Source organism: Tachyglossus aculeatus, chromosome 4 (assembly GCF_015852505.1).
Source record: "Tachyglossus aculeatus isolate mTacAcu1 chromosome 4, mTacAcu1.pri, whole genome shotgun sequence".
Classification (NCBI taxonomy): domain Eukaryota; kingdom Metazoa; phylum Chordata; class Mammalia; order Monotremata; family Tachyglossidae; genus Tachyglossus; species Tachyglossus aculeatus.
In genome coordinates this window covers 56,477,468-56,491,955 of record NC_052069.1, presented here as the reverse complement: position 1 = coordinate 56,491,955, position 14,488 = coordinate 56,477,468, and the positions used below count along the sequence as shown (strand labels likewise).

At 41.8% G+C, this 14,488-nt stretch overlaps 1 protein-coding gene across 1 annotated transcript in view; it reads left to right on the top strand.

Moving 5' to 3' along the window:
• Positions 1-14,488, top strand: part of OLFM3 (olfactomedin 3) — a 212,147-nt gene that overhangs the window by 176,504 nt on the left and 21,155 nt on the right. Inside the window, exons 2-3 of the mRNA XM_038745253.1 lie at positions 1,027-1,173; positions 8,192-8,347. Of these exons, the coding sequence (XP_038601181.1) occupies positions 1,027-1,173; positions 8,192-8,347 (303 nt within the window). The remainder of the gene's footprint in view (positions 1-1,026; positions 1,174-8,191; positions 8,348-14,488) is intronic.

Below are 14,488 nucleotides of genomic sequence, written 5' to 3'. Positions count from 1 at the left end.
TGAGATCAATAAGCTAACAGTTTAATGCTAAGTGGTAACTAAAAGCCAAAAAGGAATGTGGCTTAGTGGATAGAGCGCAGGCCTGGGAGCCAGAAAGACCTGGGTTCTAATGTCAGCTCTGCCATTTGTCTGCTGTGTGACGTTGAGCAAGTCACTTAATATCTCTGTGCCTCAGTTACTTCATCCATAAAATGGGGATTAAGACTTTGAGTCTTGAGTGGAACATGGACTGTGCTCAACCCGATTACTTTGTATCTTCCCCAGAGCATAGAGCAGTGCATGGTGCATACTGAACACTTAACAGATACCATTTTTTAAAAGTGCATTTAAATTAGTTTATTGTTCTAGAATGAAGCATAAGTGCTTACCATGTGCAGATGACTGTACGAAGTGCTTGGAAAGAACGGCAGAGTTGGTAGACACTATCCCTGCCCCCAACTCCCTCCCTCTGCCCTACCCCCTCCCCACAGCCTTTGTGTGTATTTGTACATATTTATTACTCTATTTTATTAACGATGTGTATATAGCTGTAATTCTATTTATTCTGATGGTATTAACACCGGTGTACTTGTTTTGTTTTGTTGTCTGTCTCCCCCTTCTAGACTGTGAGCCCGTTGTTGGGTAGGGACTGTCTCTATATGTTGCCGATCTGTACTTCCCAAGCACTTAGTACAGGGTTCTGCACACAGTAGGTGCTCAATAAATGTGATTGAATGAATGAAGTAGCTTATAAATATTTTGTGAGCCCTACAAGAGATTGAGACAGTGTTTAATTGCCAACTGCATGTTCTATCTCAGCGCTTAGTATAGTGCTCCACACACTGTAATAACTTAATAAATGCTATTAATACTGCTACTACAATCTAGTAAGGAGCTTATGTTTTTTTAACTACCTTTTTTGATATTTCAGGTTAAAATGTAAGTAAGAAAAATCAAAGGTTCCTTCAGTGAGGGCCTGCCAACATCTCTGCCACTGTCAGGTTGACCGTGACTAATATTTCATATGTTTGTCCTTGGTTAATCCAGACTCAGATCAGCCCAAAGGAAGGGTGGCAAGTATATAGCTCAGCCCAAGATCCCGATGGTCGTTGCATCTGCACTGTTGTTGCACCTGAGCAAAATCTGTGCTCTCGAGATGCCAAGAGCAGGCAACTCCGACAACTGCTGGAAAAGGTAAGTGGGCAGATTTGTGTCACACAGCGGCTGCTTCATGGCGAATCCTGTTACTGTCTCAATCTGTTTCCCAGCTCTCTGAAGGAAAAAAGGCACTTCTAGCAGAGGTCACATAGTGTGTTGCTGTCTTGTGGAGTCGAGAGCCCTCAGCACATGATTTGATCTCACAATCCTCCTTTCTTCATAGCTGTAGGTGGCATGCCTTAATAGGACTGATTCTCTACCTTGTGCTGTCTCTCTTTGGCAGAGAGAATTTACTCTGACTCCAGGGCTTCAGCCTCAGGCCCTCTGATCATAGGAGGACCGTGGAACTCATCCTTTTGAGTCACGCTGAGAGCCTGCAGGAGGATAAGATAATGGTTTGCAATATGCAAGATATTTGGAAAGATAATGAATAATTCCTCTATTTGCCATTTGCCATTTTCCTGTAAGTCATTTCTTTGAACATTAGGATTTTTCAGTTCCATTCAATAGAATTCACTCGATGTAATTTACTTTGACCACATCCATAGCAATCAGTTGCTGAATGACCTTGCACCCCTGCTTTACTCGTCTCCACAGCCCTGCGAATGAAAGGTTATCTGTGCCCTATGTAAGAAATGAAGTGGCCTTTCAGTAATGGAGGCAGCAGCCAATGTGCAGAGTTTCCCATTTCCATCTTCTTACTGTGCTGGGTTCAGTGTTCGGTAGACTACCAGTGGCTCCAGCCTCCAAAAGCCCTGCTGGGAGGTGTGCATATTTAACAGCGGAGGATGTCACAGAAAGATTAAACCAACATATTGCTCTGAGCATGTGATGTTCAACACTTTACCAGTGTGCAGGCACTGGGGACAACATTCTTTTACCATCACTGCAGTGCAACTGTGGCATTTTATCCCTTCATTTGAAGTAAATCTACGAATGGCTTAGTAGGGAGAACGATGCATTTGGAAACACCTGCCTTCTACACATTCTGGTCTCAGCCAAGTCAATATCCTTTTATAGCCATAAAGGTAAAATGAGTCCTTTGATCCCCACTGGGAGTAAGGAATGTGTCCAATATAGCTTTATGCCTTGAAGCAATACAGGAATAGTGTCTTCAAATTGACTGTCTGAAATTCCCTGCCCCTCTGTAATCTCCAAGGATAGTGACATGTCAGTAAATTTCCAAGGACAGTATTATGTCAGTGTAAATCTGGATGAGTTCTTAATACCACTGTTCAGTTATTTAAAAATCAGGTACTATTGCTCAGCTAATAGTGCCATTAGAGATGATCAGGGCATTATCTGGGTACCCTTGAACTGTACCCTTTAAACAGTTGATATTCACCCACCCTCAGTCCCACAGCACTTATATACATATCCATAATTTATTATTTATAATAACAATAATAATAATAATGATAATTGTATTTGTTAGGGCTTTCTATGTGCCAGGCACTGTTCTAAGCATTGGGGTGGATACTAGCAAATCAGGATGGACACAGTCCCTGTCCCTATCCCACATGGGGCTCACAGTCTCAATCCCCATTTTTACAGATAAGGTAACTGAGGCCCAGAGAAGTGAAGTGACCTGCCCATGGTCACATAGCAGACATGCAGTGGATCCAGGATTATAGCCCATGACCTTCTGGCTCCCAGCCCCATGCTCTATCCACCACGCCATGCTGCTTCTCCATTATATTAATGTCTGGCTCTTCCTCTAGATTGTAAGTTTGTTGTGGGCAGAAAATATGTCTACCAGCTCTGTTGTATGTTCCAAAGCTTTTAGTTCAGTACTCTGCACACAGTAAGCGTTCAATAAATACCACTGATTGACTGACCCCATTAGCTTCCTCTCTCGGGGGCTGTCACCTAGAACATGTTCCTCAAGTTCTTCCAAAACTCCAACTAAGGCCTAGGGTGGATCCTGCTTACCCTTAAACCTGGCTTGGGCTTTGGAGTCCATTTTCAGTTGCCTACTGGTTTTCTAGGCCTACCGCATGGTGTGCACTGACAGATGATTTCCAAAATGTTTCTTTACTCAAGACCATGAATTATGAGATGGCACCAGACAACCACAGCCATCTCTTGGAAGATAAAAATAATATGTCCCAGGATCTTTGTGTTTTCCTCCTCAGCCAAAAGAGAAGAATCGAGTACCCTCCTTGGTTGTGTGGGTTGTGCTTATTCCCTCTTACATCTTCCCCTGGAACTAGACTTTTTCCCAGTGATGCAAATCTCACAATATCCATTAGCACACTACAGAGTCCCCAAGATGGTAGATAATTCCCAGAGGAGACTAATAAAGCAGCTGATTATGTGGCTTCATGGATTGCAGGTCTAAGCATTTGCCTGTGTTTTCTTGTCTTCACCTCATTACATTCCTACTCTGTCCTCTCTCAAACACGTACTTAATGCCCATAGCACAAATGGGCATCACAGCACTCAGCATGGCAGTGCCCATAAATTTGAGGTGAACAATTCTCTCTCCTTTACATCCCTCCCTTGGCTTCCCACTTCTGGGAGTTCTTAAATGGACTCACAAACAGCCCTCAAAAGGGACAGGGAAGAAAGTTACATGGTACAACTTAGTTAAAAAAATGCCATCTTCTTGGCATGAATTATTTCTACAGGGGGTTGCTTTGCAATAAAGAGGGTACAACTTGGTTAAAAAAATGCCATCTTCTTGGCATGAATTATTTCCACAGGGGGTTGCTCTGCAATAAAGAGCAGACTAGATTGGACAGTAACACAAATAGAAAATGGAAAGCCACTACAATAAGCCTTCCTGTTTCAGGTTTGTCAAATGGTTCACCACTTCCCTCCCAATTTTATAAGTATGAAATGCCCCGTGATACTCAGATGAAGGTTATTCTCATGAGAGTATTAACAGCAGCAGTGACTGACTCCCTTCAAAGGAAAATGTCTGCCTTTAGTTGTATAAAATGGTCCTGAAAGCTGGTCGTTTTGATTGAGTTATTCTTAACTATACCTGAAGCTAGAAAATGATTTCAGAAGATTTGTAATTACCTTAGATGCTGTTAACCTGCTTTAAAATTTGTCTTTGTAATTCTGCCATCTACTAAAGGGGAGAACATGAAACCACTTGAATACTTCTAAAATGGCAGTTTTATATGTAGTATATACTCACAAAAAGTGCAAAGGTTATCCATTGTCAAGAAAGTGAAAGTACATCTTAAAATTGTAAATCCCAATTTCCATTTAACATTAAAACTAGTGAAGCACCGAGGGGCCCACTTCAAACAGGGTAGGCTTTGAGAGGGTCTTAGCTCTGTCTAGTACGAGGTGGGAGAAAGAACTAGAAAATGTGCTCATGGTGTACCTGGGAGATAAGTAGAATGAGGTTATTTGGCATCTCCCTGGCATGTTTCCAGCTTGCCATCTCTTCTGACCTGCCAACAATAGTGACTGAAACCACTTGCCTCAGTTTTTCATCTCAGTCAAGATCTTTCTCCCTGGTCCAGTATGATAGCATATCTTTCCTCTCCCTCCCACAAAGCCAAAGAGAGCTGCACCTGAAAAATCTACATAATAACTACGCAGTATCAATATTCTCAGTGAAGGTGGTTAATTGCTTTGAATTATGTTTTAATGAGGGCTTAAAATTGAGCTCAATCAAAATCTCTTTTGTTTCAATTTGGGGTGCTAGAGACTGTATGGTTTACTATGTGCTTACTATGTGTCAATCACCATTCTATGCACTGGGGTAGATACAAGTTTATCAAGATTGGACACAGTCCCTGTCCCACATGGGGCTCCCAATGTAAATAGGAGAGAGTAGGATTTAATTCCCATTTTTTAGTTGAGGAAACTGAGGTACAGAGAAGTTAAGTGACTTACCCAAGGTCACACAGCAAGCACTTGGCAGAGCCAGAATTAGAACCCAGGTTTCTGATTCCAAAGCCCATGCTCTTTCCAGTAGGCCATGTTGCTTTCCTTTGAGCCTGGTTGCTGGTTTATGACCTTTTCCCTGCTTTGAGGTCATCCAGAATTAACCATCTTCCTACTAACCAGAGAAACAGTGTTGTCTAGTTGCTACAGCATAGGCCTAGGAGTCCGAAAGACCTGGGTTCCAATCCTAGCTCCACCACCTGTCTGCTGTGTAACCTTGGGCAAGTCACTTCACTTCTCTGTGCCTCAGTTACCTCATCTGTAAACTAGGAATTAAGAGTGTGGGACAGGTATCCAACCTGAATACCTTCTATCTACCACAGTGCTTAGTACAGTGCCTTGCATGTAGTAAGTGCTTAACAAACACCAGAATAATAATGATAATAAAATGGTATTTGTTAATTCTCATTATTATTATTGTTGTTATTATTATTATATTTTTCTCAAACCTCAGCTACATCAGGCCCAATCACCTAAGCTGGGTCATGAAGGCCAAGGTAATTATTTCTACCCCCAAATATATAGATGCCATTCATTACCAGGATAATTTCAGGGATGTGGCCTTGCCCCCATCCTCTCTCTATACTAGAACCTCCCCCATCACATCCAACAGTTCACTGCTCTCTCCAACTTCTAAGCCCTCTGAAATAACATCTCCTCCAAAGAGGCCTTCCCTAACTAAGCCTTCATTTCTCCTATATGCATACCCCTCTGCCTTACCTATGAATTAATCTGTATACCCTTTTGACACTTCAATACTCAGCTCCACAGTACTTCTGTTCATAGCCTTATACTCTACTATTTCCTCTATCTCTACTTTATTTTAATCTTTGTTTCTCCATGTAGGTCGTAAGTTCCTTTGGGCAGGGATCTTGCCTACCTCTTTTATGTATTATACTTTCCCAAGCCCTTAGTACAGGGTTCTGTACACAGTAAATGCTCAAGAATACCACTTATGTGTGGCTAACTAATAGAGTCTAAGCTAGGGCATTCTACCTCACTCCATGTCATCCCTGTTTTGGAGACCTCCAGGGAACCAGCATAATTTGGGATATGAGCTAGAGAAGAGTTTGGATGTACTCTTCATCAAGCCTGAGGTGTCTGTGTATATTCTTTCTGGATTACCACATTTCTGCATCCTTTTAAGAGCAGATTCAAATCTCTGAGTGTATTCTAGAACCACCCCCTCCTCCAGGTGTGCTGGGATGGCCAGGCTGGCCCACCCCTGAGCCTGGCAATACTTAGAACCTATCTGCCCTTATTTGAGCCTCTCCTGGGGGTTTTCCACTAACAACGGGTTGATAGCCTTTAGCACTTCCTTGAACAATCTGGGAAAATTTTTTGTGACTCACTTTATCCTTTATCACCACTGCTGGTAGCCAGACTGATAGAGGGTTGTGACTTGAAGGAAGCAGCTTAAATTCAACATACAAACTACTCAAAATAAGACTATCCTCTGGGCAAAGTGATTTGTGGTAGCTCCTTTAATATCTAGTCATATCTATCTGAGCCTTTCCAAGGATAAGCACAGAATTTGAGCATGCAGACTTGTTTCCAGTATGAGGGCCCTCAGACCCCACTCACAATACTTAATGATGCCTCTTACTTTATAACTACTACTACTGTTGGTTCCATGAGCTGTGACCCATTTGTCAGGTGAAGTCTTTCATGGTGACCCAATAAGTAACTGCTTAATATAGGCACCTCATCTATCTTCTAGTTGGCTTAAACTACATAGTTGCCAGCCTAGCAACAAGGGAATAGAGGTGGGGCATGCCATGATTCCCTGCCCCAATCCCTCCATCAGTGGCTCAGGTTCTCTCCTGCCAAGAGAATCCCCCCACCCACCTCTTCTGTGTTCTCTGGACAAGCTGGGGCTGGGACACAGCATTGAGAGGCTTACAGAGACAAGCTGCCTCCCCAAGAGCTGGGCTGCTCTTTTGAGCAACTCACCGATTTGTGAATTAATTACCCTTGCCCCACTGAGGGAATGGGATGCAGCATTGTGAGGCTGATTGGGACCACCCTTCTCCAAAGAGCTGGGATGCAGCACTGTGATGCTCACTGGAGTGTGTGAGGCATGCAGGGAAATTCTACAATAATGCCATCATTATTATTATTACAGCTTCCCCCATTACTCCCATCTGCCTCAAATTATATCATATGATTGGTAGATGTTCCAAATGAATTAGGTCCCATCTGTGGAACCAATCAGAGGATGCAGTTCAGCAGGTCATAAATCAGACCCTTCAGATAATCATCATCATCATCATCATCATAATGGCATTTATTAAGCACTTACTATATGAAAAGCACCGTTCTAAGCGCAGGGGAGGTTACAAGGTGATCAGGTTGTCCCACAGGGGGCTCACAGTCTTAATCCCCATTTTACAGATGAGGTAACTGAGACACAGAGAAGTTAAGTGACTTGCCCAAAGTCACACAACTGACAATTGGCAGAGCCGGAATTTGATCCCATGACCTCTGACTCCAAAGCCTGCGCTCTTTTCACTGAGCCACACTGCTTCTCTGTGGAAGCCCCTCAGATAGAGGAGCACAGACATGCTCTGTATTCTATCACATATGCCTTTGGCATTTAGCACGTCGTATATCCCCGCTGCCAAAGTTCTACTTTCTAGGACCCTCTTGCAATGTCTGTAAACAAACTATTTACCGACAAAATGCCTGCCTCCAGTCACTAACATTTAAAGTAGGGAAAGTTTCAGTTCCTTCAAAAACCTCAAAGTAAACCCAAAACCATTATTACAATTTTACCTTCCCCATTTCCCCCAAAACCTATAACCAATTTTCACAGGTTTAAGAATCTCATAAGTGAGCTGAGCCCTAGAATACTTTATTCCTGAGCTATTGAATCCTTATTTATATTCAGTTCTCTCAAATTCAAATATTTTTTCATTACACCCTGCCCTGAAACTAATTTTCTCCAGCTGAATTTTCCAAATATTCATTTCGCCTTGTTGCTTTGAAAAGGAACATGGAGGGGAAACACCTCTGGATTTATACCTTCTCTGTGGTCATAGAGAATGAACAATAAAAATAATAGCCCCAGTGTCATTTTACAACTTGACTTGTTCTTAAGGTATACATCAAAACAAACAAATCAACCTGGGTTCTTCTTTATCAGGTTCAGAATATGTCCCAGTCTATTGAAGTTTTAAACCTGCGGACTCAGAGGGATTTTCAATACGTATTGAAAATGGAAACCCAAATGAAAGGGTTGAAGGCCAAGTTTCGGCAGATCGAAGATGATCGGAAGACGTTAATGACCAAGCACTTTCAGGTAGGTTTTCTTTTGCCACACTAGGGGAAGCTGTTGGAAGTTATACCCTGAAAACGTATGCACATACTACGTCAATCTCAGCTACAACCTCAAATGTCAGGCTTCATTTGTGATTATAATGTTACCCCCAAGTGACCAAGCTATCTATTCCTGACTCCTAGAATCCTTTGCTACTATTCCAAAGAAGAGCTTATGGAAAGATTAAGAGGTGATTAAGAAACTACAACAAGTAAATAACAAAAAAAAGGTTTCTGTACTATTCTCTGTTAAATGTGAGTATTTGCTGAACAAGTATTGGCTGAGAAGCAGCATGGCCTAGTGGATAGAGCATGGGCCTAGATTCTAATCCCAGCTCTCCACTTGACTGCTGTGTAAACTTGGGCAAGTGGCTTAACTCCCCTGTACCTCAGACACCTCATCTGTACAATGTGGATTAAGACTGTGAGCCCTGTGTGGAACATGGACTGTGTCCAAACTGATTAGCTTGTAACTACCCCGGTGCTTAACAAATGCCATAACAAAGACAAAGAAAAACATTGTTGAAGAGATCAAGTAGCTATATTCCAACATCACAGGATTATGTTATTATTTTGAAGTAGACTAGGAATTGTTTCATGATTCACATGTGGAGAGTCTAAACTCGAATCTCTGGCTACTAGACAGAAAGCTCTGTCATCTAATATTGAAGTAAAAATTTGCTATGAGGTATGCAGAATGGTTCACAGATTTTGTAGTTAGTAGTGGAAGAAAACATCAAGGTAATTGCTCAAAATATTTAACGAATTTCTAGGATAAAAATCTGGGTGCCTTCTGGGGGGAGAAACCTAATGCAATGACACATTCTATTGAAAATGTTTTAAGTACTTAAAGAAATGCATTTATAAATCATAAGAAACAGAATAACTGAGTTATAGGTCCACAACTTTCTGTGGGAGTGGATTCACAATCCAATCTTATATTATCTTCCTGATGAAGAGAATAATCTTAGAGTGAAATAAACAAATGCTTAAATTTTCATTTTAATCTCTAATATAATATAATATTGAATTTTCATAATAGTAGTATTTGTTAAGTGCTTACTATGAGCCAAACATTGTAATAAGTGCTGTAATCAGGTTGAATACCCCTACCATAGTCTAAGTAGGATCATAGTCTAAGTAGGAAGGAGAATGGGTATTAAACCTCTAGTTTCTAGAAGAGGAACCTGCCATGCAGAAGAGTTATGCAGCAGTCAGGTGGCACAGCTGGGTTTAGATCCCAGAACCCCTTATTCCCAGGCTTGGGCTTTTTCCACTTGGCCACGCTTCTTCTCCTATAGAGAAGACCCTTGTGGTTAGAGATAGTGCCTATCAACACTATTGTTTTGCACTTTCCCAAGTGCTTAGTTCAGTGCTCTGTACACAGCTAAGCGCTCAATATATTGATGGATTGATTTAATGTTTCATTGCAATAATTACACTATTCTTCCACCAACCTGCTTTGTCACCGTATCATCCCCTCATTTCGAGTGCCTTCATCTTTCAGATTAAGGCATGGTCTCCTTTACCTTCAAACCCAGCCGGCCTGCTTTTTAAAATCCTACTTTTTAAAACAGTTGGGTGACATCCCTTGGATATCACAGCAGTGGTTCCGAATTTCCTGTCTCCTTTTTAAATCAGAAATCATGGTGAGAACTCACTCATTTGACACACCAAGGCTTCTGGCAAATTCCCTTTCACAGCAGCAAAGCACCGTGGATGATGTCTACAGAGCCAGGGCTCTAATAACTCCAGAACAATAAGAGTGTTACCTTAAGTAGTTGCGCTTTTTTACTCAATAATCAGTAATAATAATAATTGTGGTATTTGGTACAGTTCTACAATGTGCTGAGCAGTGTACTAAGTGCTGGGATTATAACAAGATAAACAGGTTGGACACAACCCTGTCCCACATGGAGCTCACTGTCTAAGGAGGAGGGGTAACATATGGAATTCTCCATTTTACTAATGAGAAAACTGAGACAGTGAAATCAAGGATTTACCCAAGATCACACAGTAGGTAAGTAGCAGAGATGGGATTAGACTGGGAGAGCTCTTACTCCCCAAAGCCCATGCTCTTTCCACTAGGCCATCTTTGAAATGGCTGTCCTATATTTGCTCCTGGTTAGATTCCATTCTTGTCTACCTACATCTTAGCCAACCCTAATTCTTCAGAGCAGACCATTGGCTTTAAAGCACTCCATTACCTTGCCCCCTCCTACCTCACCTGGCTAATCTCCTACTATAACCCAGCCCACACACTTCACTCCTCTAATACTAACATCACCATGCCTCAATCTTGCCTATCTTGCCACCGGCTCCTCACCCACATCCTGCCTCTGGCCTGGAATGCCTTCCCTCCTCAACTCTGACAGACAGTTACTCTGCTCCCCACTTCAAAGCCTAATTAAAGGCAAATTTCTTCCAAGAGGTCTTCCCTGACTAATCCCTCACCCCTTTCCTCTTGTCCCACTCCCTTCTGCATTGTCCTGACTTGCTCCCTTTCTTCATCTCCCCCTTCCAGGCCCATAGTACTTATGTACATATCTGTAATTTTTTTTGTATTAATGTCTTTCTCCCCCATGTAGACTCTCAGTTCATTGTGTGCAGGGAATGTGTCTGTTTATTGTTGTATTGTACTTTCCCAAGCTCTTAGTACAGTTGTCTGCACACAGTAAGTGCTCAATAAATGTGAATGAATGGTGAAGATTCTTCTTCATCCAGTATCAGAGTATGAAGTGTCATTGCAAGGTTCATCCCACTGTGATTTACTTTCTCTTATTCATTTTATTAATAATTATCACTTTTTTTACATTTTTTTGGAGGACTTTAAGCTTGAAAGCACTGGTAGGCCAGATCATTTCAATCATACTGGTTTTTCCCATTTTGTTTCCATGTAGGATTCTTCTTGAATTGTGGTTCCAAAAAATGGTAACTTGTAGAAAGGTTTTGGAACTATATACCCAAATGCTGAAGGGGGGGGTAAAAAAAATTAATAAGTGCTTCCGTTAGTTGAAGGGATGATATAGCTTAGGGTGCTGGGAAATTAATTGGGGAAAGCTTGTTGAAGGAAGTGGGATTCCAGGAGAGCTTTGAATGTTAGAAGAGTTGTGGTTGATCTGATTTAGGAAGGAATTTCTGAGCTGGGGAAGCAGTGTGACCAAGAGAATGGCTGTGAGAGAATTGTGAGCGTGCTTAAGAAAATTAGGATTCCAAATTACAGAGAATCTCCTCTTCAGACTTTGAAGTGCAAAGGCACCACAAGAAGCATGGCTCGGTGGAAAGAGCACAGGCTTGGGAGTCAGAGGTCATGGGTTCTAATCCTGGCTCCCCCACATGTCTGCTGTGTGATCTTGGGCAAGTCACTTAACTTTTCAGAGCCTCAATTCCCTCATCTGTAAAATGGGGATTAAGACTGTGAGCCCCACATGGGACAACATGATCACCTTGTAATAATAATAATAATAACAATAGTGGCATTTATTAAGCACTTATTATGTGCAAAGCACTGTTCTAAGTGCTGGAGATGTTACAAGGTGATCAGGTTGTCCCATGAGGGGCTCACAGTCTTAATCCCGATTTTACAGATGAGGTAACTGAGGCCTAGAGAAGTTAAGTGACTTGCCCAAGGTCACACAGGTGACAATTGGTGGAGCAGGGATTTGAACCCATGTCCTCTGACTCCAAAGTCCAGGCTCTTTCCACTGAGCCATGCTGCTTCTCTTGTATCCCCCCAGGGCTCAGAACAGTGCTTTCCACATAGTAAGTGCTTAATAAATGCCATCATTATTATTATTATGATGGTGCCTTTGAACTGGGACAGGGACTTTGAACAACCCTAACAAATACCACAATTATTATTATTATTATGTTCATCAATTTTGAGGAATCTTAGTAATACTTGTGGACAGTCTTAGAGAAAGAAGACAGATGTCCCTGAAAGTTCTGAGATTCAGTCATTCGTTCAGTTGTATTTATTGAACACTTACTGTGTGCAGAGCACTATACTAAGCGCTTGGGAAGTACAAGTTGGCAACATATAGAGACGGTCCCTACCCAACAGCGGGCTCACAGTCTAGAAGGGGGAGACAGACAACAAAGCAAAGCATATTAACAAAATAAATAGAAAAGTAAATATGTACAAGTAAAATAGAGTAATTATTCTGTACAAAGATATATAGAGGTGCTGTGGGGAGGGGAAGGAGGTAGGGCAGGGGGATGGGGAGGGGGAGGAGGGGGAGACGTAGGAGGGGGCTCAGTCTGGGAAGGCCTCCTGGAGGAGGTGAGCTCTCAGTAGGGCTTTGAAGGGAGGAAGAGAGCTAGCTTGGCGGGTGTGCAGAGGGAGACCAGGCCAGGGGGAGGATGTGGGCCGGGGGAGGTGATATCCTGGGCTGAGAATTTTGTTCGTCACCTACAGCAAGACCTACTGAAAAGCATGCATTTCTGCAATCTTTCAATGCAGGCCACAGCTTGTATCCTATTTTTGCCTTACCAGAAAGGCTGCAGGTATTTTGCCTCTAAGGCACCTTACGTTGAAAGCTTGTACTATTTCTTATTCTTGTACCATTGTTGTGAGAACACATTTGTGTTATATAATTGACATTTATAATTTTGTAACAGCTTTTGCCTTGAGAACAAAATACCAGAAACTAAAATTCCAATATGTTATAAAACTCAACTAGTGCTGTACTGCCATAACCTTTTAAGTATTCGATATTCTGTATCGACCGGACTCTCCAAAATCCTTGATGGGTTGCCAGAGCTGTAAAATACATTTCCAGCCAATTAAATTATAGCATATTTAAAAGGTCAAAATAATATAAATACCATGTTATCTTTCAGAAAAATGAGTGAATGAAATTCTGATAGCCTTTTCTTGAAACTTACTCCCTCTAACACCAATAAACCTAGTTACATTGGGGATCAAATAAATGCCCTAAATTGTGCCATTTCCATTTCCACAGTGTTTTTTGTGACAGTGGAGAGGATGTAGATGGTAAATGTTTTCAGCATAACTATTTTCATTAAAATCCTAATGAAGCAATCTTGCCTTCCTTTGGGGAAGCCATAAGATCCTCAGACTAATCAGTTCATCTCAAAATGAGGCCCTAAAATGAGCACAGTTTTGCAATTCAACGACTTTAACAAGGATTGTATGAGATTTTTCTTATAACTTTAAGACTCTCTTCACCCTCCCACTCAACAAACACATACATACACACACTCGTACCCATTTCCAGAATTTCTGAACCTATTCAGGGAGCAGAAATTTCCCCATAAGTACATAAATCCATTAATCAGAGCAACGATGGGCTTTCCTGCTATTCTAATGCATTTACACTAACAACTTTTTCTAAATGTAATTTTAAAACCCAATTTTCTGCTGCTTAAATTATCTTTGTGTACAGTATATTTTCTGATAGCACCTATGGATCATTCTCAACTGATCATAATGATGATATTATCAAACAATAAATCGTATCATTCTGCAGTGAGTTGAAGCCATGAAAATCATTTTAATTGTTGATAACGCTTGTTGTGAGCTTGTTGTGATCCTACCAACCAGGATCTTTCTGGACTGGGGGAGCCTCAGCGATGCAAAGTAGAAGTCAAACCACAACTCTGATCACCAAGGTTACTTAGGAAAGTTTTTTACTTTTACCAGCGTGCAAGGGAGTGACAAATGCACACAATCCCTCACTTCACTCCACCAAGAATCCAATACCAGTCTGTGGTCAAAGGAGCCCATTCTGTTAATGCTTCTTCTTTCTGCTTCCAAGTGCTGTACTTCTTCTGCTGCTGCAGGTGCTCCTTGCTTTGCTTCCTGCCTTTTGTGGGCCTTTGACTCAAAACGACTGCCTTTTATGTGCCTCAGGCGTCACAGCGGGGTCTCTACATGACAGTCATTAATGGGTCCAGACCTGTAACTGGGTAGAACAGGGAGAGAAGGCCACACCTCCCTCCATGCTCTGCCCCCACAGACCAGCCATCACCTGTCCCAGGTAGATACTAATCATAATAATAATAATAATGGCATTTATTGAGTGCTTATTATGTGCAAAGCACTGTTCTAAGCGCTGGGGAGGTTACAAGTTGATCAGGTTGTCCCACGGGGTGCTCACAG